Source organism: Hibiscus syriacus, unplaced genomic scaffold (assembly GCF_006381635.1).
Source record: "Hibiscus syriacus cultivar Baekdansim isolate YM2019G1 unplaced genomic scaffold, ASM638163v2 tig00000002_pilon, whole genome shotgun sequence".
NCBI classification, from domain to species: Eukaryota; Viridiplantae; Streptophyta; class Magnoliopsida; order Malvales; family Malvaceae; genus Hibiscus; species Hibiscus syriacus.
The window spans coordinates 528,277-554,238 of record NW_024061752.1 but is presented as its reverse complement, the minus strand read 5'-3'; the positions used below and the strand labels follow the sequence as shown (position 1 = coordinate 554,238).

General features: G+C 33.7%; 2 protein-coding genes across 3 annotated transcripts; one reads left to right on the top strand and one right to left on the bottom strand.

The window, feature by feature from the left end:
- Positions 1-6: 6 nt before the first annotated feature.
- LOC120202675 lies at positions 7-25,926 on the bottom strand. 2 transcript variants are annotated; one of them, XM_039203150.1, is made up of 6 exons: positions 25,922-25,926; positions 10,769-10,773; positions 1,481-1,491; positions 372-1,218; positions 208-285; positions 7-41 (listed from the first exon to the last, which is right to left on the bottom strand). In XM_039203150.1, exons 4-6 carry the CDS (start codon positions 1,209-1,211, stop codon positions 36-38), a joined length of 924 nt encoding a protein of 307 aa, XP_039059081.1. In that variant the 5' UTR covers positions 1,212-1,218; positions 1,481-1,491; positions 10,769-10,773; positions 25,922-25,926; the 3' UTR covers positions 7-35. The 2 variants fall into 2 exon arrangements, with proteins under 2 accessions (XP_039059081.1, XP_039059031.1); XM_039203100.1 differs by lacking the exons at positions 1,481-1,491; positions 10,769-10,773; positions 25,922-25,926 and having other exon boundaries at positions 372-1,339.
- On the top strand, positions 19,393-21,637 carry LOC120202578 (sec-independent protein translocase protein TATC, chloroplastic-like). Its single transcript, XM_039203020.1, has 4 exons — positions 19,393-19,740; positions 20,068-20,375; positions 20,770-21,060; positions 21,319-21,637. Exons 1-4 carry the CDS (start codon positions 19,467-19,469, stop codon positions 21,526-21,528), a joined length of 1,083 nt encoding a protein of 360 aa, XP_039058951.1. The 5' UTR covers positions 19,393-19,466; the 3' UTR covers positions 21,529-21,637.
- Positions 25,927-25,962: the final 36 nt, after the last annotated feature.

Sequence of the window (25,962 nt, the reverse complement as noted above, 5' to 3'; positions counted from 1 at the left end):
TCTTTAGACCTTGTTACAAGTTGAAACTCCCCTTACTACCTCTGCAGAAAGTCAAAATGACAATAAGGCAAGCTCACAAATTTCGAGTCCATAATAATACAGAGATCTTAAATTAGACCCTGCTCTTTCATCTGTTTGGTTGCTAAGAAATTAGCAGACAGAGAAGAGAAGAAGGTGGATTTTTTTTTTGAATTAAAGAGCACTTACCTTGCCGTTTTCAGCCAACTCCGGGACCTTGTAAGAATCCACCGTTACCTCCGTCAGCCACAATCCAGGAAACAAGTACTGGAGCCAAGACAATAACTAAATAACGAAAAACAACAAAAACAATCGGAAAAGTAAAAATTTAAGAAGAAGAAGAAGAAACTTACATCCAATTGCTTCTGAACGTTACGTGTTCGTTTCTTTGGCCTTCTAGGAGGGCGGTGGCCAACCATGGCCTTGAAATCCTCTTCGATCTCCTCCTTTGATAGCGACACCGAAAATTTTGGACGGGATCTTTTCCTATCGGCTGCGGGCGGCGCCGATGCCAACGACGGTCCCTTGTCTCTTGCTCTGGGTGACTTAGACACCTCATTCATCATCGGAGAGCTATAATTGGTGTTAGTTACTTCTCCGTCATTGGGAGCCTTACACGCGGCACGCCTTGTCCTGAGATTCCACGGCTTCGGCTCCACCTCTACCGCAGGCGATTCTTCCCTCTCTTTCTCTTTTACTTTCTGCTTAATTTTAGGCTCTTCGAATTCATCGTCGTCGTCGTTCGCGTCGTCGGACACTTCGTCTCTAAAAATTGCACCTTTGATCTCATCTGCCGCCGTTTTAAGATCCTTCATGATCTTCTCCCTAACAGCCTCGATCCCCGCCGCCGCCGCCTCTCCCTTCGGTATCATCAACCGCTGTTCTCTCGCACAATCGGTGTTCTTTCTGCTGGGAGATGACGACGACTCCGATTCGCGCCGCCGCATTCCACCAACCACCAAACTCTCAAGCTTCGAAGGGGGAGATCGGCGCCTTTGAACGACACGAAGACGACAATGCTGGTATTGATCAGCAACAGCGGCGGATGAGTTGGTGGCGTTTGAAACATCGTCGAGTTTCATACACCGGAGATGTCTCCGATTCCCCCACTTCAAACAGGGAAGGTCGAAATTGTGAAGAGGTTTTGATCTCTGGGGTCCCGTCGCCATCTCTCTCTCACCAGAACACACCATTGATCGCATCGAAGAGCGAGCTCAATCTTTAACACCAAGAAAAAAAATTCAAAAAAGAAGCTTTTTTCTCTCTGAATTCCCAATGAAAAAAATATGATTTCCTTTTTCTTTTATGCTTCGAAGAAATTTTCTTTAAAATACCGCCGCCGGTAGGTATCTTCTTCGCTACGCCGATCGCCGGGAAAGCGCAGAGAGAGTTTTCGCAATATGATAGATTACATGGGAGTGAGGGAAAAGGGCGGGGGGCGGCTTTAACGTTCAGGTTATGAGATTTCTGGGGGTCTTATTGTAATTTCCTTTATTAATTAAGGGTATTCTGCTAAAATGTACCGCGGAGTATAAGATTACCGGGACCGGGGATTTCTTGGGTGAAAGCGTCCATTTCGAGTTGGCAAATTACACGTGTGTTTTTTACATTTTAGATCAATTTCTTTTTCTAGTCCCTGTATTGTACTTAAGTTAGGAGCTAGTCCTTATATTATGATTTCATTATTTTTTAATCTTTTAATTTTAATCTAAATGATAGATATTAAATATTCTATGTTAAATCTTGTTATTAGACTATGCACTATGGTTAAGTATAGAGACTAATTGATTAAATTATAAAAATCAAATCAAATCAAATCTATAATTTATGTTTTGCATAAAAATTGATTTATTTTTATTAAGAGTAAAAACCGATTAGACTTAAAAGAATTATATTTTAAAACTTTGAGAAACCAAACTAAAAAATTATGAGAAACCCTCACAAAGTACCGGAATCTATCAAGATTTGGAATACTCCTGGCTCGCATGCAAGGAATGTGTCCTCGCGAACGCCGAAAAAGTCAGACGCCATATAGGAACTGATGTCAGATGTCATATCTGTGGAGCAGACGTCAATCATATTTCCAGTCTTTACCCACCAGGTCTGGGTCGTTCTGCGATGCCGCGCCTAAAAAACGGCTAATATACGGCGTGACCGGTTAAACAAGTGACCGGTTAAAATTTAGACCGGTTATGTTATATTATTTAACCGGAAATATTATAAAGTACAATAACATACTAGGTAGCGCTTATATAATGTAATAGGTAGCGCTTATATTTACCTATTTTATAAGTAAACCGGTATATTTATACCGATAGCATTGCAAATTTACCTATTACATTATATTATATTGAAAGTGTCCATACTTTTTATAAAAAGGATCGATACTTTAACAGTGTTTCATGTTTTCCACCTACAATATTGATTTAATAATTTCATTTGCACAAAAAATTATTTGATTGTTTTGATATTTTATAAAATATTATTTAGAATTTTTAATTTAATAATAATATATACCGTAACGTAAAAAATAAATCATTAGACGCCTATAATTACTAAATTAATATCTTAAAACTCACTCAAAAGATAACCTTAAATTAATGTTTTCCACAGTGAAAAAAGTATGGACACTTTTATAAAAAGGATAGACACTTTACAATATAACCATTACCTATTACATTATTTAAACGATACCTATTATATTATATAAGGGCTACCTATTACATCATATGTTACCTATATATTGAAAGTGTCCATACTTTTTATAAAAAGGATCGATACTTTTTTTAACTTATGTAATTTATGTTCAATTTTTTTAACAGTGTTTCATGTTTTCCACCTACATATTGATTTAATAATTTCATTTGCACAAAAAATTATTTGATTGTTTTATATTTATAAAATATTATTTAGAATTTTAATTTAATAATAATATATACCGTAACGTAAAAAATAAATCATTAGACGCCTATAATTACTAAATTAATATCTTAAAACTCACTCAAAAGATAACCTTAAATTAATGTTTTCCACAGTGAAAAAAGTATGGACACTTTATAAAAAGGATAGACACTTTACAATATAACCACTACCTATTACATTATATAAACGATACCTATTACATATAAGGGCTACCTATTACATCATATGTTTACCTATTTTATTGAAAGTGTCCATACTTTTTATAAAAAGGATCGATACTTTTTTTAAAAATTAATTTATGTTTCAATTTTTTTAACAGTGTATGCGAATTTTAAAAATATATACTTGTAGTTATTGTACATACCTAAATATGTACTGCGAATTTAATGTTGTACCCACCCTTTAACTACAGAAACATGTTCAAAATGAACCTTCGTTTACATACCATCAACTCCTGGAGCACTGAACTTGCACAACAAAATTTTTGCCATGGATAATACTGATGTAGACAATGTTAAGCCAACGAGGAATGCCATGAAGTACATAATGTTGATGAATCTGACAGATTGGTTGGTCAGCTCTTCTGTTCACGTGATCAAGCTTGGCACTTTTACAAGGGATTCGCACGGGAACATGGGTTTAGTGCGTATGAACGAGTTGAAAGCGGATTACTTAAGTTCCCATACGAAGCCCTTCCAGATCACAAAACTGGTCGACCTTGAAAGCCATGCCGCTGCGATTTTTACCCGCGAATCTTTTCGTGTGTTCCAAGATGAACTTACACGGGAGACATTGTACCGGATTGAGGCAGAGATTAAGTCCTTATCAGATGAATGTCAACATTATATTTTGTCAAAGTACGCAGAAAAAAATAGGAAATTTGAAATTAGTTTTGATTCTCGTACGAAAACTCTAATTTGCTCCTGCAAAAAATTCGAGACCGTTGGACTTCCGTGTCGCCATCAACTTCACATTTTGAAGCATTGGACTACACATATTTGCCCGGGACTTTGATTCAAAGTAGTGGACTAATGATGCGAAGGCTTCTGCACCCAGCTATGTTGATTTGAAGTGTCTCCAGAAGTGATGCAAATGGCAAGGTTCGCTGCTCTACGTTCAACGTCAAGTAGGTTATGCTACATTGCATCAAAGAAGAGTCTTTCAAAACCGCAAGAGATGAGATGAAAAAACTAATAGAAGAATTAGAAAACTCGTTTGGTTTGAATCATTCAGTCAACCAGAGCATTGTAGTAAACAATGTTCGTGACCCTCAACGAAAACAACGCAAGCGAAAAGAAGTGCCGAAGAACAAGGTCGAGAAGCAAATTAGGCGATGTGGGTACTGCAACGGTGAGGGCATAACAAACTAACATGTCCTCAAGTCAAGCTTAGTTTGAGTACAAGCACACAGCCTACATCAACTGATTTTTTCGAAGACGGAATGGAATGACAACGATCTCCATATAATATATCGTAAGTATCAACATCACTCCTATTGTATGTACATATAATATTTTGAATGAAGGAAGAAAAACCGCGTTACTTCAAATTACCGACACTTTTTTAAATGGTATGGACATAAAGTACCGACACAATATTATAAAGTGTCGATATAGGTTGTAGACCTATTCGCTCATAAAACCGGTATATTTATACCGGTTATATTACAAAATTATCTATTACATATAATTATGGGTTCCGATGTGTAAAATGTCGACACTTTTTTAAATCGTATCGACACATTTTTCTTCCAATATGGACATAAAGTACCGACACAATATTAAAAAGTGTCGATATGGTTGTAGACCTATTCGCGCATAAGACCGGTATTTATACCGGTTATATTACAAAATTATCTATTACATTATAATTATGGGTTCCGATGTGTAAAATTTCGACACTTTTTTAAATTGTATCGACACATTTTTCTTCCAATATGGACATAAAGTACCGACACAATATTAAAAAGTGTCGATATAGGTTGTAGACCTATTGGCTCATAAAACCGTATATTTATACCGGTTATATTACAAAATTATCTATTTATAATTATGGGTTCCGATGTGTAAAATGTCGACACTTTTTTAAATCGTATCGCACATTTTTCTTCCAATATGGACATAAAGTACCGACACAATATTAAAAAGTGTCGATATAGGTTGTAGACCTATTGCGCATAAGACCGGTATATTTATACCGGTTATATTACAAAATTATCTATTTTTATTATAATATGTTGAAAGTGTCCATACTTTTTATAAAAAGGATCGATACTTTTTTTAAAGATGTAATTTATGTTTCATATTTTTTAAGTATGTTTCATGTTTTCCACCTACAATATTAATTTAATAATTCATTTGCACAAAAAATTAGTTGATTGTGTTGATATTTTATAAAATAATATTAAGAATTTTAATTTAACAATATCATATACCGTAACGTAAAAAATTAATCATTAGACGCCTATAATTACTAAATTAATATCTTAAAACTCACTCAAAAGATAACCTTAAATTAATGTTTTCCACAGTGAAAAAGTATAGACACTTTTATAAAAAGGATAGATACTTTACAATATATTAAAAAAGTATAGACACTCAAATGTATATGTACACATAGAAGCAAATATGGAATAATTAATGAAAATATACATACAATATAATCACACCAAAATTTAAATACATAAGAATGTTCAAATATGTACCGACAAACAAAATTAATCCGATGAAAAAGGGTTGTTTCTAACGAAGTCCGGAACATTAGAGGCCTTCAACAAATTTTCCAAATACTCTCGTATGTTTCCGCCTTTTTCTGAGGACATACATAAATAATTTCAATTATCAAACTAATGAGGTGCAATTTTACTAACAATAAATTAAATTCGCATAAGCATGAATAAATTTGTGTCATACCTAGAGCTTTGTCGTTCGAATGGGAAGCAGCGTCAAAGGTATGTGGACATATGTAATTGTATTTCTATATAAACACATAAGTTGTTAAAATAATCAATGTCTGAACACCTGTTCAACTGATCAGAAACATATTGCATAAATGCAACCTACCGGATTATAAATCATTTTTTCCGCTGAATCATCGACCAAAAGTGTATTTAGCTCGTTAAAATCTGGACACGCGTTCCAACATCATTGAGATCTTTACAGTAGGTAACAGAATCGTATGTTTTGCATTTTTTTTGATCCTGTTCACAAACAGTCGAACATAAATATGTAGGAATCATAGACAAGGAAAAGTCAGCAAACTGTAATGACATTCATCTTACCCACACGAATAGAAATGCTCGGAAAATACAGGTAGTTTCTCAAGTACACGGTCGACGTTATGCCTGAGATTGTAATCAAGTTTGAATGTTAACATTCAAATGTATATTAACGATTTTGACTACAGTAATTCAATTGCCTCAAACATGTTCTAACCTCATCTTTGAAGACCAAAGGGCAACAACAAAATTGTCGACACAAAATTGCATAATTCAAATAATCCTCTTCTGAGGACACATCTACAACATGAAGAAATGAGATTAAAGTTCTACGCTTATATGTTAAAATAATGGATACAAAAGAATAGAATTAAAACCTGCCGGCAGTCTTGGGATGTAGGCAAGGACACCATTGAGATCAAAAATTAAAAGTTTTCTTGAAGGCGGCGTTGCAGACACGATATACTTGTTTGGATCATCATCTTCATCATCATCATCATCATCGTCATCATCTTCATCGCCAGCTTCATCGTCATCATCATCATCATCGTCATCTTCATCGTCAGCTTCATCTTCTGCGACCGATGGTTGTCCACATCTGTTAAAAGAAAATAAAATAAAGTTCAGAACGTGTAAATGTTAAGAAACATAGATAATGAATTACCTAACTCGTTTGATGTCGTTGACGTAATTCGTTTCTGGAGATATATATATATCCTTCCCCATGACATGTGTATTAATTCCTATTATATTAGTCTTATTAGGCTCGTGCTGTAAGGAAGCATTGTTGTAGAAGACTCTAACTAGGTTGGGATAATATCTTGGTTCTACCAGGAATTCAAGCCAACCCCAAGATGTAATGTGGATTTAAAACTAAATGCATATTTATCATCAAACAAGAAACCCAGGTCAATGACACGTTCGGGACGAATCTTCCTTACTTTAAAACTCGTCTGCCATCTTTGTTTCTCCATGTCGGATCTAAAGTTCAGAGTTTCGAAGGACCTGATTTCCTCAGAAGAATCGTTTGTTACAGAAGGAGGTGGTTGAGAAGAACTGGGTTGAGAAGAGCTTGAGAAAGACCTCGCTTCTGACGCTGACGTTTTGGAGCCATTTTGGTTGGATGCTACCCCTATTACAATGGAACACAAAACACATTCAGGATAAATACCTGAAAATCGTCCTTAATATAGAAGGAAGAAAGAGGAAGATCTGCCTGCTTGCATTTATGTTTAGGGTTTCTCGATTAAGAGTACTATATAAACGTGGAAAACACTTGATATTTAAATTAGTATCGACACAAATATATTAGTGTCGACACATTATTTAGACATATTCTCTCATAAAACCGGTATAATTGTACCGGTTAGATTGAAAAATTACATATTACATTATACTTTTGGGTTCGATTTTGGGATCGACACTTTTTATATATGGATCGACACTTTATTGGTGCACCTTGTTTTTAATTCATTCTGGGAAAAAATATCGACACAAACTATATTAGTGTCGACACATTATTTAGACATATTCTCTCATAAAACCGGTATTATTGTACCGGTTAGATTGAAAATTACATATTACATTATACTTTTGGGTTCGATGATTTTGGGATCGACACTTTTTATATATGGATCGACACTTTATGGGTGCACCTTGTTTTTAATTCATTCTGGGAAAAAAATATCGACACAAACTATATTAGTGTCGACACATTATTTAGACATATTCTCTCATAAAACCGGTATAATTGTACCGGTTAGGTTGAAAAATTACATATTACATTATACTTTTGGGTTCGATGATTTTGGGATCGACACTTTTTATATATGGATCGACACTTTATTGGTGCCCCTTGTTTTTAATTCATTCTGGGAAAAAAATATCGACACAAACTATATTAGTGTCGACACATTATTTAGACTTATTCTCTCATAAAACCGGTATAATTGTACCGGTTAGATTGAAAAATTACATATTACATTATACTTTTGGGTTCGATGATTTTGGGATCGACACTTTTTATATATGGATCGACACTTTATGGGTGCACCTTGTTTTTAATTCATTCTGGAAAAAAAATATCGACACAAACTATATTAGTGTCGACACATTATTTAGACTTATTCTCTCATAAAACCGGTATTATTGTACCGGTTAGATTGAAAAATTACATATTACATTATACTTTTGGGTTCGATGATTTTGGGATCGACACTTTTTATATATGGATCGACACTTTATTGGTGCCCCTTGTTTTTAATTCATTCTGGGAAAAAAATATCGACGCAAACTATATTAGTGTCGACACATTATTTAGACATATTCTCTCATAAAACCGGTATTATTGTACCGGTTAGATTGAAAAATTACATATTACATTATACTTTTGGGTTCGATGATTTTGGGATCGACACTTTTTATATATGGATCGACACTTTATGGGTGCACCTTGTTTTTAATTCATTCTGGAAAAAAAATATCGACACAAACTATATTAGTGTCGACACATTATTTAGACTTATTCTCTCATAAACCGGTATTATTGTACCGGTTAGATTGAAAAATTACATATTACATTATACTTTTGGGTTCGATGATTTTGGGATCGACACTTTTTATATATGGATCGACACTTTATTGGTGCCCCTTGTTTTTAATTCATTCTGGGAAAAAAATATCGACACAAACTATATTAGTGTCGACACATTATTTAGACATATTCTCTCATAAAACCGGTATTATTGTACCGGTTAGATTGAAAAATTACATATTACATTATACTTTTGGGTTCAATGATTTTGGGATCGACACTTTTTTATATATGGATCGACACTTTATGGGTGCACCTTGTTTTTAATTCATTCTGGAAAAAAAATATCGACACAAACTATATTAGTATCGACATGACCCTTAATGTGTAAGAAACATGTACAACAACATACTGCTAACTTTTCTCATCTCATTCATAATTATATTCACATAAAAAAATATAAATCGTATACAAAATTATAAATCTTATACAAAATTAACTCGACATTTACATCATTGCATCCTTTTGTTATTCCTATGTAATATTGCAGCTTTTGTTATCTCCTGTCTTCGTTCATTTTGATTGTGGCTTACGAGATCGTTTAATACTCGCGATCGATCCCAGTCTCCAACAACCTATATTCAAATTGTCAGAACGTTAAGTATTGTCAACTACAGCATTCAATCTACGACTTTTAACAATTTTACCACAAACAATTTTTTCTATCCACTTACAAAATCACCAGTTGCCCCTGTAGAACCGATCGATTCCATCCACATCATCACATACATGCCGCAATCATATCTGTTACAAAATTTGAAAACCACACATGTCAATATGATGAATACTGCATAAATTAAGCTTTCTATTTGTGATAACATCTCATACCCATTCAATTGCTTATTCTTCTTATGCTCCACAAATTTGAAATTTTTCAAGGGATACTTTCCTAGAGATCCACATGACTCAACCCAAATGCGTTTCTTATTATAAGAATCTAATATTTTAATCTGCATTAAAATAGAAGAAGTTATGCACCAAAAAATTATGCATTATAATTTACATAATGTCCTTTCATACATACATACATACCAATCTCTTAGCATCCTTCACTCTCTGTTTAGCTGCTTCAGTTGTAAACATACTATCATATATTGTTACAACATGATCTACCATATCCAACACCAACAGATACCAATGTGAATTATGGTAGTTTATTGTGATCATTATCTGCAACAATTTCACACCCAATTTGACAAAATTCAACATTCTATATCCGAAAACATCATTTGCAATTGGTATGGTGTCTTACCTTCTCACAGTCGGTCAATTTCACATAGTTATCCAATATGACACCCCAGAAGGTAGAAATACCCTCAACACTTTCTTTGTTGTTGCCTTCCAACGCCTGTTGCTGTAATTACGCAACAAACATTATTAATTTACCGTCTATAACACTACTTTTCAATATTTATTAATTTAACTCACCACTAAGAGGTATGGAAGGTAGCCAATCCTCCGGTGTGACTTTTGAGAATCGTAGCATATGGTCCAGGCGAGCAAATCGATAACCTAACAAAATTAATTACACAATCAGAACATATTCAATAAGTTTTATTTATTTTCTACTTTCTACTTACCACACCGCCAACCCATTCCGTAGGCTTCAACGTTGCAACGTCGTATACAGTAGCGAATTGATTTCCCATTGATATTACAGAATATCTGTATGAATCATTAGGATTAATATCTTGTCATGAAATATTTAAATATCACTCACAAAACATATATTCACTTACCCTGATTCTAACTCGCTATTCCATAAATAATCACAAATTGCAGCTTCGATGTCATCAATTCCGGTTGGAATGTCCGCTTTTTCAACCTACAATTTTGCATACAAATTTTTGTCACAACAACATATAAAATCAAATTAAGTATTCTTTTATTAAACTTACCTTCTGCTTCTTCTTCTGGGGTGCAGGACATTCCGAATCCAAAACTGCTGCTATAACACTCTCCGTGTATAAATCACATCGACTTCCTTCCTCCTCATTTCTTCCATCTCTTCTTCTTCCTCCCCCTCTTTTCTTCTTCATATTTTTTCAGTTCATCGTACTTTTTTTCTACATAGCTCTTCATATCTTTTATTTCACCCTTCAATTGAGCTCCTTCATCCGAGTATTTATCAACCACCCCCTTCACCCCCGTAAGTTCACTCCTCAAATCAACAACCTCCTTCACCACTCCCTCAAATTTTCTCCCGTCACCATCTTAATATCACCCCTTAACACCGAAACTTCTTTCACCACTTCACCCTCAACACCTCTACTTCTTTCACCACTCCATCTATTTTTCCTTCCACTACCCCCTTATGCCTCTCGAGTTTCTCTACGACTTGATCAAGTTTCTCTTCGACTCTTGATTGTCTTTGCATGATTTCAAATTGGATTTTTTTGATATCAGCCAATTCAGACATCAAAATGTCGAAGTTACTCTGTTTTGCTTCACCGTCGTCCCACTCACCTTCATCCCCCAATACAACCATCCCTCCTTTCTTCTCCTCTGCCTCCACTGCCTCCTCTACATCCTTGCCAATAACCTTCAAAAATTAAATTACAATATTAAGACATTGATTATATTCTTAATATTATTTAATTACATTTATTACCATTTCTTGCTTCTTCCCTCTATCCAACTTCAACTTCACCATCACTCTAACCACCTCTTCCTTCCCCCATGCACGGATGCGTGCCACTCCGGTTCTTTCATAAGCCGGCACTGCCTCACAGCCCGACCAAAAATCGAACAGTGCAACCTGCATTTATAATAAAATTAGAATTTTTATATAAAAACACAAAAAAGTGATTCAACTCATTTACCTCTAAGATTGCTATGCACCCTTTGAGGTATCTCTGGCTGCCCTTTTTAAAGGTGATAATTGATTCAATCAATCTCGAATGGATATATTCAGCCCAATTGAATTCACCCTTCAAGCCTTCATCGCAAATGAGCTTCATATATTCCTTGTTCGTTGACGTATCACCCGTTGGACAAAGAAATATACCGACAAGGTACAATAGAACTCGGGCCTTCAGCTCATCCCCCAAGTAAGATCCACTTTTGATATCCTCTTCAACTTCAGTATATGTCACCTTATGATTCAAACCATATTTGGAGGCAAGTGCTTTCCAGTTCTTACTCCTACAGACTTCTATAACACTTTTTGCCTTTGTTTTGTACCCCCAATACGGCTGCAGCAGTCGATACCCCCAGAGGGAATGAATAATCACCATACTTAGCCATACATTGACTGACGTCAAATTGTGCCATCAAGGATCGACACAATTCCCTCCAACGATCCAAAACCTATTTCTCCCAGCACATTCAACTGACCCTTCTCCTTAAGGTGTTTAATTAATAAATTCACCCTTTTAATGCTGCATCTTGTCGACACTTCCTACATTTTTTAACAATATAATGTTATAGTTCTTATATATTTTGTATCAACGTATTTACAAGTTTAATGAATACCTTATTTTCATGTGCTTTCCTCCGTTCTTTGTATTCTTTACTATCATTCCTTGACTGTGTGATGTAAGGTTCCTTTTCAGCATCACTCATTGAATTCCATTTGGACCTCACATCTTTTTTCACCTAATATTAAACATAAACGTTTCTTAATCAATACATTAACACTAAATACTAATACTACTCAATGTCAATTTCATTTTACATACCGAACCGCTCTGTGTGCCATCTCCCTTCATCCTTTTGCATTCGGCCATACTGTTAACATTTAAAATTTGTAATCAATTTAAAGTTTATCGATACTTTAATCCAATTACCATTTCAACAATAATAACAAAAAGACATTGATACTTACTAGAAGTACATATATCCACCCTTTGGTTGCTTTCGAGTCTCGGCCTCAATTTCAAAGTCATCTGCTCCACCAACAATTTTCCAACCCATTGACTCCATTTTTTCCTTCATATATCAGTTTACGCAAATCAATTATTTTGTTACATACACTTTTCAATATACAAATATAGATAACTACTCTTGTGGTAAAACGGTTTTCTTCAAAAGAATTTGAATGGCCACACCAAAATGTGTCGGCACATTTATACAACCTATAATATCATTTTCTACCTATAATATTTAATAAAAGTATCGACATTTATATTTTTCCTTGAATATCTATTTCTACCTGCAATCGGTCCCAAATGCTTCCTTACTCCAAAACCCCAAACAACACATAAAAAACCCTATCGCGATTACTGTAATAATAAAAATTAGGGTTTCGACAACATACTTTTCGATTCGACTGCAGCAACAAACAAACAAACTTCGCTTTAGAAACGCCTTCTGAAATGCAGCAACAATTACTCTTCGATTTCAAAAACTCGTCCGTTCTATCTATTTTCAGAGGATATTTAGCTTATATTTTCATCGGATATGTTATTTATATTTAATCGATACAAATACAAAAGTGTCGATACTTTTATGTCAGGTGTCGATACTTTCGAAAGGATAATTACCTATTTCTTTGAAAGTGTCGATAATTTATTACACGTACTTACGAAAGTATCGACACTTTCAATATATCCGGTATCATTTTACCGTTTTTATCATTTTGATACCGGTTTTATCATATTTTTACCTGTTATATCGTTGTGGATCGATATTTTTTTTAAAGTATCGACACATTATAGGCGCTATAACTGCTTCTCTTTTAAATTCACAAAGTGTCGATCCTTATAACGTATCGACACTTTTAAATTTACCGGTTTTATCATTTTGTTACCGGTTTTATCATATTTTTACCTGGTATATCGTTTTGGATCGATATATTTTTTAAAAGTATCGACACTTTTTAGGATTTAAAACTGCTTTTAAAGTTATGTAATTTATGTTTCAATTTATTTAATAGTGTTTCATGTTTTCCACCTACAATATTAATTTAATAATTTAATTTACACAAAATTTTATTTGATTGTTTTGATATTTTATAAAATATTATTTAGCATTTAAATTTAACAATATTAACCAAATATAATAATAAATATGTTTTCAACAGTGAAATAAGTATGGACACTTTTATAAAAATGATATATACTTTTTTGAAAGTTATGTAATTTATGTTTCAAATTTTTTAATAGTGTTTCATGTTTTTCACCTACAATATTAATTTAATAATTTCATTTACACAAAAAATTATTTGATTGTTTTGATATTTTATAAAATATTATTTAGATTTTAAATTTAATAATATTAACTAAAGATAATAATAAATATATTTTCACAGTGAAATAAGTATGAACACTTTTATAAAAAGGATAGATAATTTACAATATAACAAGTAAAAATATGACAAAACCAGATTCATTATGACAAAACCGGTAAAATTTACTTGATATGTTAAACGTATGGACACTTTTATAAAAAGGATAGATACTTACCGATAACCAAAGTTTACCGGTTACCAAATTTTTTAATAATTTTTCATATTTTCTACCTAAAACATTATTAGTTGTCAACATAATAGGTACCGCTAAACCGAATTTATTAAATACATTTTAATGTATCCGGTAATGCTGTATATTAGCCGTATATTAACCCGCCTTTCCTGAGACATTCCCCACCAGGTCTGCTATTATGGAAAAGAGTAATACTTTCGAACAAACTCTGAGATTTTCTAACAGCGGGCCTAAAACCCTGAATTATGAGAAAATTGTCAAACACAATGGAGTGCACAGAGGCAGTGGAGGATTGACCAACTTTCTTTAGCACCATGCTCTGGATTTTACGGAATAGAAGAAACAACACCATCCTTAATCTGGACATGATCGAGAGAGAAACGATACTAGAGAAAGGAAGAAGGATGACTCACGATTTCCTACATTCAAGAATCCTTGCCATAACACCAAGGGCTCAAATGCAAAATCAAGGGGAGGATAAATGGAAAGTCCCAGAAGCACCCTGGGGTAAAATCAATACGTACGGCGCACACAAAACCCTTACGGGGGAGGCAATCTGCGAGGAGTTATTAGAGATCATAGAGGGCACTGGATGATCGGATTCGCTAGAAAAACTGGCTATTGTTACCCATTTGAAGCGGAACTTTGATGGATACGCGAAGGCCTCAAAACCGCATGGAGATTAGGCGCGAGACAAGTTCAGCCAAAAACACATTGCAACAAAGCTGTTAAGATGATCCACGAGACCTCAAACAATGGAAGAAAGTTCACCAGTATGCAATATATTGACAAGTTAATCGATCAATACTGGAGTGTGCAAATAAGACATACCCAAAGAGAGAGTCACACTGTTGCAGACAGACTCGCAAAACTCGCGTGGTCCCTTCCAAAGGGGCTGCATGAGTTCCATCTACCATTCGAAATGGTAGCGACGAGAGTGAATGAGGAGGGCTCTAGAATAGATTAGGCGTGTTACCTCCCTTCTGTAACCCAAAAAAAAAAAAATCTAGTTAAGTTATTTGAATTATTAGTGTCAACTTGAATTGGTGGTCAGAACTTTAAATTCAATTCAGACTTAGAGTTTTAAAATTTTGAATAATTAAGTATTAAAATTAAAACATTTTTGTTTGTAACTAAATAATTTTATTTTTGTGATTTGATCATCGATTTCGTTGTTTTTTCAAAATTTCTCATTCATTTAAACGGATTTTTACCCATATTTTACTTCATTTTATCATTTTGACAATAATTTTCTTTATGATTTAATCTCTCAATTTATATTTCTTTCTGTTTGATCTTTAAATTATAAGTCTTTGTCAATTCCTTCTTCTCATCAATTCCTTAACTTCTTTATACTTCCAATACTTTGTTCTCTATCATTTTTTTAGAAAAATAATATTATAAATATATAATATAATTTTGTATAATATTTAATTTATTAAATATCACAAATCTTACTTACACATATAGAAAAACATGAATATATGAACATGATTGAGTGATCTCAGTAGTTAAAGAAAACATTGTTCTCCCTTGAGTTCATGAGGTTAAGCAAATATATTACGTTGTCAATTGTTGTCAACGATTAAGAAATTTGTGAATGAAACTATCTTATAATCACCTCAAACTATTCAATATATATATATATATATATATATATATAATTAGTGCGGTTTATTTAAATTAAAACAATACCATAACATTGAGAATAATAAAAATTCACAAATATTTGATTTAACTTAAATTTTAAAAATTCAACTAAAAAATCTAAAAATAAAATTTAAATGATACGCTAATACTTATCAGCTCGACTAGTTTAATTTTTTTTCTATTAAATTCGACTCAACTTGATCAATACTCACTTCTACGCATACAAGAGAAACACTAAATATATTGATAGAAAAAAAATCAACAGACATCAATCATTTCTACGCATCTTAAATGTAACATCCCGAAATCCGGGTCAGTGACTAAAATGAGAATTTTTGAAATTTGGTGATAAAAGTAAAATAGTTTAATAGTTTAATAGTTTAATGACTTATTGGAATATAGTTGAAGGTTGTTTGGTAATTATTGAATGAATTAAAGGGAAAATTGGTCATTTGATAAGAAAGATATTTTTCCCCTTTTATAAGAATGAATCACGTGGGGGGAAAAGAAAGAGTTATTTGGGAAACTCTCTTCTTCTTCTTCCTCCCGTATCTCCAAGCTCAAAGATAAGTTTGTGTTTTCTTGATTATTTGTTGATTTAAAGGTTGGGTTAGGATCACTAGATGATAATTAAGCTTAAGAAAAGTTTAATTTGTTCTTAAACAACAAGATGAAAGATATATGAGAGATTAAAGATTGTGAGTTCTTGAATGAAATCTTGGAATAGAGTTCATTACTCATATTGGAAGACAAATTTGACTTGTCATCCACTTAATTAAGGGATATGAAGTGATGGAATTGAATTTAGAACAAGTGGAAAATTTAGTATGATTATTGGATTTCATATGGAAGATAGAATTTTGAGTTTAAAGAAGTGATTATGGAGTAGAAGTGAGTTTAAGTATGTATATGAAAGTTAGGAATATTAAAGGAGGTGAAAGATGAAGAATTAAACTGAAAGAGAGTGAATTCGTGCTTAAAATGTAAATTCTGGGTTGTGTGCATCGATGCATCTTCAATGTGCATCGATGCACTCTCAAATAAATGAACATCGAATGCAATCAGTGCATCGATGCATAAGGAGTGCATCGATGCACCTGCTTAAAATACAAACATCGAATAGGATTTATGCACCGATGCATGAATAGTGCATCGATGCACCTGTCAAGGGATGCATCGATGCATAGTGTAGTGCATCGATGCATGCCTTCATTAAAAGATAAAAATAGCTTTCTTATTAGCCTAAGGAATGTTAGTTTAGAATATATCAATTAGTATACTGATATGTATCAATGTATTAATATGTAGATTTAGAACGTGATCTCGTTCCGGAACAATTGAAGGATTATAATCGAGTCAAGCAAGGCTAAGGTGAGTACATATTAGAAGTATGATACAAGGGAATAAGACTTGTGATAAGTCTAATTCCTATGTTGATTTTCATAGCACAATAGTTATGAACATGCATACATGATAATTATTATGATAAATGCATAAAGTATATATGTTCATATGATTTGATAAATGATATATGTGAAAAGACCCAAATGTACATGTGATATGATAAGTTATATGAGCTATGTGATCACAAGAGAAATGACATGAACACATGAAACATAAGAATAATGCCCATGGTATACGATATGAGAGCTATAGGTATAGTTGGCATGCCAAGAGTCGAGGGTTCTACGTGGTCCTTCGGGACGTATATGTATCCTTTGGAACATTTACATTGTCTTTTGAGACAGATCTGATCCACTGGAATATGTATATGGTTCTTAAGGAGTGGTCATTCGGGACAAATATAGTTATAGGTCATTCGAGACAAATTTCATAGCCCCTAGTGGGACCCATACGAGCTGTGGTGACAGCATAGTGTACAACCTCAATGTACTCGAATACCTTGAGTTCTCAAAAATGTACATGGGACTATAAAAGGTTATCAAAGGTAATTACATTGTTATAGTTATATGTTATCATATTATTATTGTTTACATTGAATTGTATACGACAGGATTGAATGGATAGATTGCATGTTCATATTCATACTGAATGCATTATTGTTATATTTATATGTCTCACTAAGTCTATGACTTAGCGTGTAAGTGATTTACACGTAGGTACAAAGAATCAGGAAGAGTGGAAATAGGGTTGCAAGAACAGCAGCACTGCTAGAAGATCAGATCAGAAGTAACGGATAAAGTATGTCTTTTGTTGTGTATATGGTTGGCATGTAAGAAAAGTGTCTGTTACAGATGCTCTGATCAGTTTTGTCTTGTTTTGGTTAACTTGTGTAAAGTAATAATGTTATTTTAATGAAAGTTTTAAATTTCCTTGATTTTTTGTCATTAGTCAAAGTTTGAAAAGTCAATGTGACACCTCGGACTCGTCTTCGAGTCGGGTACGGGTTAAGGGTGTTAAATTTAATGGTATAAGAGCTACGGTTTAGTCGATTCTCGGCATAAACCGGAGTCTAGAGTGTCTTATAAAGTATTCATGCCAACAAATAGTGAAAACTTCTGATCTGATATAATAATAAGTATGTTGTTTTGCTAATAGAACGATATGGTTATGTTCTTATAGATGTCCGGACATGGTAGCTCTAAAAGTGAAGCGGGAGATGATAGGCCCGCTGAAAGTAGTAATTCACCTGCCCTGGCCAGGCAAGGTGAAGAACAGACACCTTCTGGAGTGTCTGTAACTGATCAAGATGTGTTCTTTAGAACATTAGATGCAGTATTGACACGTTTCCAACCTCCTACTACTTTAACTTCGAGAATGAATGTTGCTAAGGAGTTGAAGGGTTTAGGAGCTCCAGAGTTTAAAGGCGAAGCTGAGGAATGTCCTGTTGTTGCGGACTTTGGACACTTATTTTTACGTTAAGCCTTTATTATTTATTTATTAGATCCTTCAAGAGAGCATTATGTATTGATACAATAAATTTAAGACAAAATGAATATGAGTTACTGTTTGTGTTAGTAAAATCTTAATAAAATTGTAACGATGAATAATTCACTCCTTTTAATTTGGATGGAGAATTATGTTTTTTAACTCCTATGGAATGGACCTAAATCAAATATAGTAATATTATTTCGAAAAATATTATTATCATTATTACCGTAAATCGAACGCTTCTTAAAGTCATTAAATAATAACTATGATAATTGATGAAAGTTTAAATAGATTCATAAATATTATTTATTAAAGCTATAATATTTTTTATATAAACATACATATCTACATATCGATAATTAATATTATAACTCAAATCCTTAACTTGATTTTTAGTTTATATGCAAAATTAAAATTTAAATAAGTCAAAAACTTAAGTTATTTTTAGTGGTTATCGTAGCTTTTAATTTTTTAAAATGTGAAAAAGGAAGTCTAATTGTTTTTATTTGTTTTTATTTCAATAGAATTATTTATAATATAATCCATTTTATAATAAAAAAAGTTTTAAAATTTTGTAATATCATTACCATGCAATTTATTTATTTTATTAAAAAGCTTTATATATTTAAATAAATACAGTTTATTGTGTATGGCAGGGGTGGCAAGTTGGAAATTACACGAAGAAAATCTACCAATTAAGGGGGGAGAAAAAAGGCATTGGCCAAACAAGAAAACAAAGCAAAAGCAGACGATGGCAAGCACCAGCACCAGCGCTGCTCTAATCTCCCATTTGCGGCTCAACAGAAGCTGCTTCAAGCTCGTTGAGCCAACCAAGACTCAGCTCGAGTTCACCTCTCTCAAATTTAGGCATTCAAGGACAGGGAGGTTGGAATTCGGGGCTACGCGGAGTAGGAAAGGTTTTGGTACAGTCGTTTGTTTGGCAGCTGTTGATGACGATGTCAAAGAAAACCGGCAACAAGCCTTCAGTAAAACCAGCAGCGCCTCTGCCACCGAAGATAGACCCGGTATCAATCAAATTGAATATATATATAATTATAATTGCTTGCACTTCGCTATTTAATGCTTAGTTTCATTGTTCCTGTTGTTGATTATTGTTTTCATTATTCTTTATAACGTTAAAATTTGCTATAAAACAAATCCAAAGCGTTTGGGCTCAACTTTAGATGCTTATATTCTTGATTTCATATCATTAGAAGCACACGAGCTGCATCTGTTGTTTTGGGATTATATCATCTTCTTAATCTAGTTCTCGATTATTGTACCTCCAAGATCTCAATAGAATTTCATGGTTCTACTATAATGTTGACATCGTTTATTTGATTATGATATAGATTTGGCTAGTATCTCAGCAGAAGAAACAACACAAGGATCTAAGCAGAATAATGATGGAAGTGTTCTTTATAATTTTCTTTATCCCGATAAAGATCTTCTCCCAGATGATAAAGAAATGACTATATTTGATCATCTTGAAGAGTTAAGACAGAGGATATTTGTGTCTGTATTGGCTGTTGGGGCTGCTATCATGGGATGCTTTGCATTTTCAAAAGAACTGATTGTATTTCTTGAAGCTCCTGTTAAAGCACAGGGTGTACGATTTCTGCAACTAGCTCCTGGCGAATTTTTCTTCACAACTTTAAAGGTTAGATTGAACAATTTATTGTAAAGTTCAGGACATTGGCTGCAATGTTTTTTGTAGTAGACTTAACTATGGATGGGTACTGGCATCCCTTCTTGCCCTATTTCATGTTTATTTTTGGAACCAACTAGTACGGCACCATAGGAGATACCTTTGGTATGATGTGCTATCAGCCTATCATATTAGGGAAAGCTTCAAAAGTTTTGGATTAAGTTGGGAGTTAATTGATGTACAGTGTTATACCTGGAAGAATGTGACTTTGCTAGACGCTAGTAACAGCTTTAATCCTATCCTCCCTGATTAACTTTAAGCTGCAGCTGGCTTGCTGAATTAATATTTGCAACTTTGATTAGATAACAAACTCACAACAATTGATTTAGTTCATGGTGTTCTGCAGGTGTCGGGATGTTGTGGCCTTCTTTTAGGAAGCCCTGTAATTCTGTATGAAATCATAGCCTTTGTTGTTCCAGGTTTGACCAGAGCAGAGAGAAGGTTTCTGGGGCCTATTGTGTTGGGCTCCTCGGTTCTTTTCTATGCCGGTCTTGCTTTTTCCTACTCGGTTCTGACTCCAGCAGCCTTAAATTTCTTTGTTACTTACGCAGAAGGGGTTGTAGAATCTTTGTGGTCCATTGATCAGTATTTCGAGTTTGTACTAGTGCTCATGTTCAGCACAGGCTTGTCTTTCCAGGTATTTCCTTTTTTTATTGGGGTAACACCTAGAAATTAGCCGCCATGCATATTTCTATGTTCTGAAGTTCACATCTTCCAATTTCCCTCCGTAAGATATCTATCTGATGATTCTCTTAGCAATGTCCGACAAATCTCTTAAAAATAATAACTTTATATTTCTGCAACCACGTTTTTAGGGGAACCTAAACTGATACTGTCTCATGCTGAGAACAGACCTTTACCTCGAAGCTATGGCTTCATGTGATTTATCCTGCAGGTTCCTGTCATACAATTTCTTCTCGGACAACTCGGTCTTGTGTCGGGGGACCAGATGCTTTCCATTTGGAGATATGTAGTGGTTGGTGCAGTCATTGCAGCAGCTGTATTGACACCATCAACAGATCCTCTTACTCAAATGCTTCTGGCAACGCCACTTCTGGGTCTGTACTTAGGTGGTGCATGGGTTGTTAAGCTTACCGGACGATGATCACTTTGCCATTCAAAACTTCAGTTGGTATCGGTCTAGCAGCCGGTGCATCGCAAGCGTGCTTGTTTCGTATATTTTAAAAAAATAGTCGTAACAAGATCAACCTATAAATTAAAAAATATATATATTTTTAAATAATCTGAGGTGATTATAAGATAATATCTCCACATGATCTTTTTTAATCATTGGCAATGTACATACGCACTGCTAATACAATTACTCGAACCAAGATCTCAAGAAAGAATAACATTCACCTCGAGGTCAATCAATGAGTCTAAATATTATTTAAAATATCAAAATAAAGAATTAAAATAATCTTACAAATTTTGGAAGTTTATTTTATACCAAAAGTTTCCTTACAAAAACAATGTTGGAAAGGGAAAGGTAAGCTTAACACGATTGTTAATTTCTTTTTTGGCATTAAGGTCGGTTTCAAGGGAGCTTAACACGACCGTCAATTTTGATTAATTTACTCGAAAAGTAAGGATAATGGTGTTTGTCTAATTTGCACCATTTAATGACGTTTATTTAGAAAACTATATATTAATTATGTTTGCCTCACAATGATTACAAAATGACAAGATTCAAGGATTACCCAAATCTTCCGATTATAGATTATAATTATCTTTGATATTGTCTCTTAATCTTTAATATTTTATTTAAATTTTAAATGTATAGTGATTATTTAATTAGATTTTGGCAGTAAGGTTGAGTCTAAAAATTTAAGAACTTAAATTTGAGTTTTATTTTGTGTAAAATTATGTGTAGCTTTAAGTTTAGATATAAATTATGATTTAAATTTTATTATATGTGAGATTTGTTCATTTTTTTAAGTTTGAATTTATTTCGATTATCGGTCCATTCAAACCTTGTGATTATTGATTTTAATTTGGTTATTCGGAATATATTGTTCTTAATGACGATTGTTTGTACTTATAAATGCTTTCTAGAAATATTTTTCTAAAACAATAAACTGGATTTTTTATTAAATAAAAGGGCAATGTACAAAAGTAATATAACTCCAACATGAAAATTCAAAGCACGCGAAGAAAAATAAAAATTGAATATATGCTTTATCTTCCAAAGAAAATTTAGAAACTATCGATAATTCTTCTATCTGTATTCAAAATTAGACGCAATATTGATGTAGACGTGGATATTGAAAGAACCAATTTAACAAATTGCTTCGTGAACTGTTTTGAATGCATTGATAAACCATCAGGAAAATATATTTAATTATACAAGACTTTCGATCTTTCTTTATCAGGAGGTGTTATGCGATGAATGCAACACCATACTATCATAACGACAAATAAAACCGTGTCATAAAAGCAAACAGACTACTATACCATAAAAGCATAAAAAAAAAAATCTCAATATAGAGCTCTACCCAAATTATTTCTTGAACTGGGGTGTTTGCTACAGTGACATCATTGGTTGCCAAGTGCTCCATATGTCACAAAGTGCTCTATAGGTTGCCAAGTGTTCTTTGCGACCTATGGTGGTCACTGTAGCAATCACCATATTTAAGCAAATAATTGTTCGACTGCACCATGTGAAGAATTTTTTTTTCCATTGCATTCTTCAAACATTTTTGCCTGTTTACTTGTATTTAATTTAAAATAAAATTAAGCAAAAATAAGAAGAATAAGAAAAGGAGAGACGACGGTTAGACCACTGCCTAAGACGACATTTTAAAACCCTTCATTATATATTAAATCTAAATATTATTGTAAAAATATATATTATTTAAATTATTTGTTGGATATTTGAATTCGTTAAATATCTAAATATAGTAAATTAAAATGGATAATAAGTCCGGATATCTAAGTCTATTACAAATTCAGAAGATCCAATACTTAGATGAAAGGATACAATAACATATGCATCAATGATATATCAATACTTGGATAAAAGCAAAAGGATGGATCGTTCACCAAACCATATTCAACTTCTTGATTGATATTCATGAGTGGATCTGTAAAAGAGAGAGAAGAGTACGAATTCCAACTCCAAACTATCCATCGAAGGTTGAATTACCTCTCGTGAAATTGGACTTCCGTTTTACAAAGGCGGATAAACCGATGAATCGGAATGGAAGAAATAGAATTCAGACCTCGACGTGGATGGCCATGGCGGGTTCAGAGAAGAAAAGGCATATGATGAACCAGGGCTGAAAAGGAAAGCGAAAGCATCGAGGAAGAAGAGGAAGATGGTAGTGATGGGTGCCATTTTCAAACTCCGGCATGGTATAACGCTTTGAAGAAATTATATTTCTCTAGATTCTATGATATGTCTCTTGTAGGGTCCTTGGAAATGGTAGTTCTGTAAAATAATAAAGTTGATGGTAATTATTTTATTTGAATGGGAATCTCTTTTTTAAAGAAAAGAGGATTTTATGAAAAGTAACCATATTATTTTATTATATTATTTAAATTATTTTTGAATCAAATTAAATTTACGAGAATGGAGTCAAGTTGGATCGAATATTATTTTTCTCCAGTTCCACTATATCATCATCTAATGCAGCTGCTACACTGCCACTGAATCTCCTGCAGGCCTAGCTTACCAAGGAAACGTGTAAATAACTTATATTCCCCTTAAGAAACACATGCAAAGACAGACATTCAAACATGCACACATTAGGTGAAAATGCAGGAGCCACGCTGTAATTCAAAGCTATCTTTGAAAGAAACAGATTAAAACAAGAACAACACATGTTGGAGTTCTTGCCGCCTAAGTCAAAGGAGCAGATGCTAATGGATTTGGAAGCAGTGTCTGCAACTCCAAGATATGTGGGCGGTGAAGTCAAAAGGATTGAAGGATCATGGGGCATGGACGCATGGTTAAAGCTTTTTGTTCACACCTCAAAGCAGTGTTCAGGGTTTCTTACACGACCATTTACCCAGAAAGCCCTAAACGGGAAAAAGAAAGAAACATATGAAAGATTTTTCTGCTACGAAACCGACACCAAGAGAAACAGTAAGAACATGTCTAACATGTATGCGTGTGTATAAATTATAAGAGCTTAACAAAACCTATACGCCAAAACTAGAGAACTTGTCTAAGATGTGTGTATATATGAATTATAAGAGTTTGATAAGATCTACAATCCAAAACTAGAGAAGAACCCCACTTCTGACTGAAACGTTGGAGCCACAACAAGCAAAAGGAAAGTTGATTGCAATACGCATGTTAAGGAGCCTACGAGCCAATAGGCATGTTTTGACCTTAGCCCAAAAAGTGGGCGGTGAAGTCAAAAGATTTTATCAAGTTAGAACAAAGGGTAATGTACACAAATAGTCTCCCACTTTAAAGCGTTACTTTGTTGAAGTCCTCAACTATTGAAAGTTATAAAATGATCATCCGATTATAAGACATTACTTTATTGAGTCGGCAATTATTAAAAGTTACAAAATAGTCACCCAACTATTCATATGATCCAAACTCGTCATTTTTCATTAAAAAAATGGTGGTCTTCTAAGTTAGACGTTAACCTGCTCACTGAGATATGATAAATTATGATCCCAAAATTGTTTGAATTGTATTTTATGGATCGAGTCTATGTTTACATTATGCCTTCGAGCCAGTGCTTGAAATATGATGTCATCGAGTCAGTGCTTAAAATATTATGTCGTCGAGCTAATTCTTGAAAGCAACGACGGTGTCAATAGACATCATTAAAAATATGGTTTTATCATATTTTAGTTAGCCAGCTCAAACGATCGTCATTTTTTAACAAAAAAAGTTTATTTTTTAACATATGAATGGTCTAATGATCATTTTATAACTTTTAATAGTTGAGAGAATTCAATAAAATAGTGTCTCAAAAACTCAACAAAACAACATCCTATAGTCCTGTTACCATTTGTACTTTTCCCTATAATAATTTACATATGCAATACACTTAACATTTGAGAGGAAGACTGAACTTTAACTATATTTTTTGGTAAACTACAATAAATCTCAAGTTTAGTTTGGTGATTAGGCGCAAAATTCACGAGATAATGTGTTGGAAAATTTTATTTCAGGAGACAATGCTCTCGCAGATTAAATGCTGAGATAGGGCGAATGCTACAGTCCCCACGTAGATCGCCATGCACTCCCAGCGTCCTGTATAGGTCGCCGTGCATGCCATTAACATTAACATGGGTGCTGAATAGAATCTGCACATTTGAGCTACCTGAAATATAAAGCCTGCAATTAATATGTATATTATGGAAATAGCAAGAGTGGGGGTGGGTGTACTTGGCATGGGTCCTAGGTTTGTTTAAGACTTTGTGTCAACTAACATTAACATTTGTCTGCAATTACGATGATGGGTACAAGACTTCAATGTGTTTGGATCATAGGATTCCAGCCATTCTCAAGTGCCCACCTGCACCAAGAAAACTGAAATCTCTCCCAATTACACCCACCCCGACTCTTGCTATT

Bases quoted from the DNA above. Each gene is read 5' to 3' on its own strand.
- LOC120202675 (XM_039203100.1), bottom strand. From the start codon at position 1,220: ATGCGATCAATGGTGTGTTCTGGTGAGAGAGAGATGGCGACGGGACCC. The intron at 286-371 runs GTAAGTTTCTTC...TCTTGGCTCCAG, and splicing joins ACGTTCAGAAGCAATTGGAT to TACTTGTTTCCTGGATTGTG.
- LOC120202578 (XM_039203020.1), top strand. From the start codon at position 19,467: ATGGCAAGCACCAGCACCAGCGCTGCTCTAATCTCCCATTTGCGGCTC. The intron at 20,376-20,769 runs GTTAGATTGAAC...GGTGTTCTGCAG, and splicing joins TTTTCTTCACAACTTTAAAG to GTGTCGGGATGTTGTGGCCT. The intron at 21,061-21,318 runs GTATTTCCTTTT...TTTATCCTGCAG, and splicing joins GCACAGGCTTGTCTTTCCAG to GTTCCTGTCATACAATTTCT.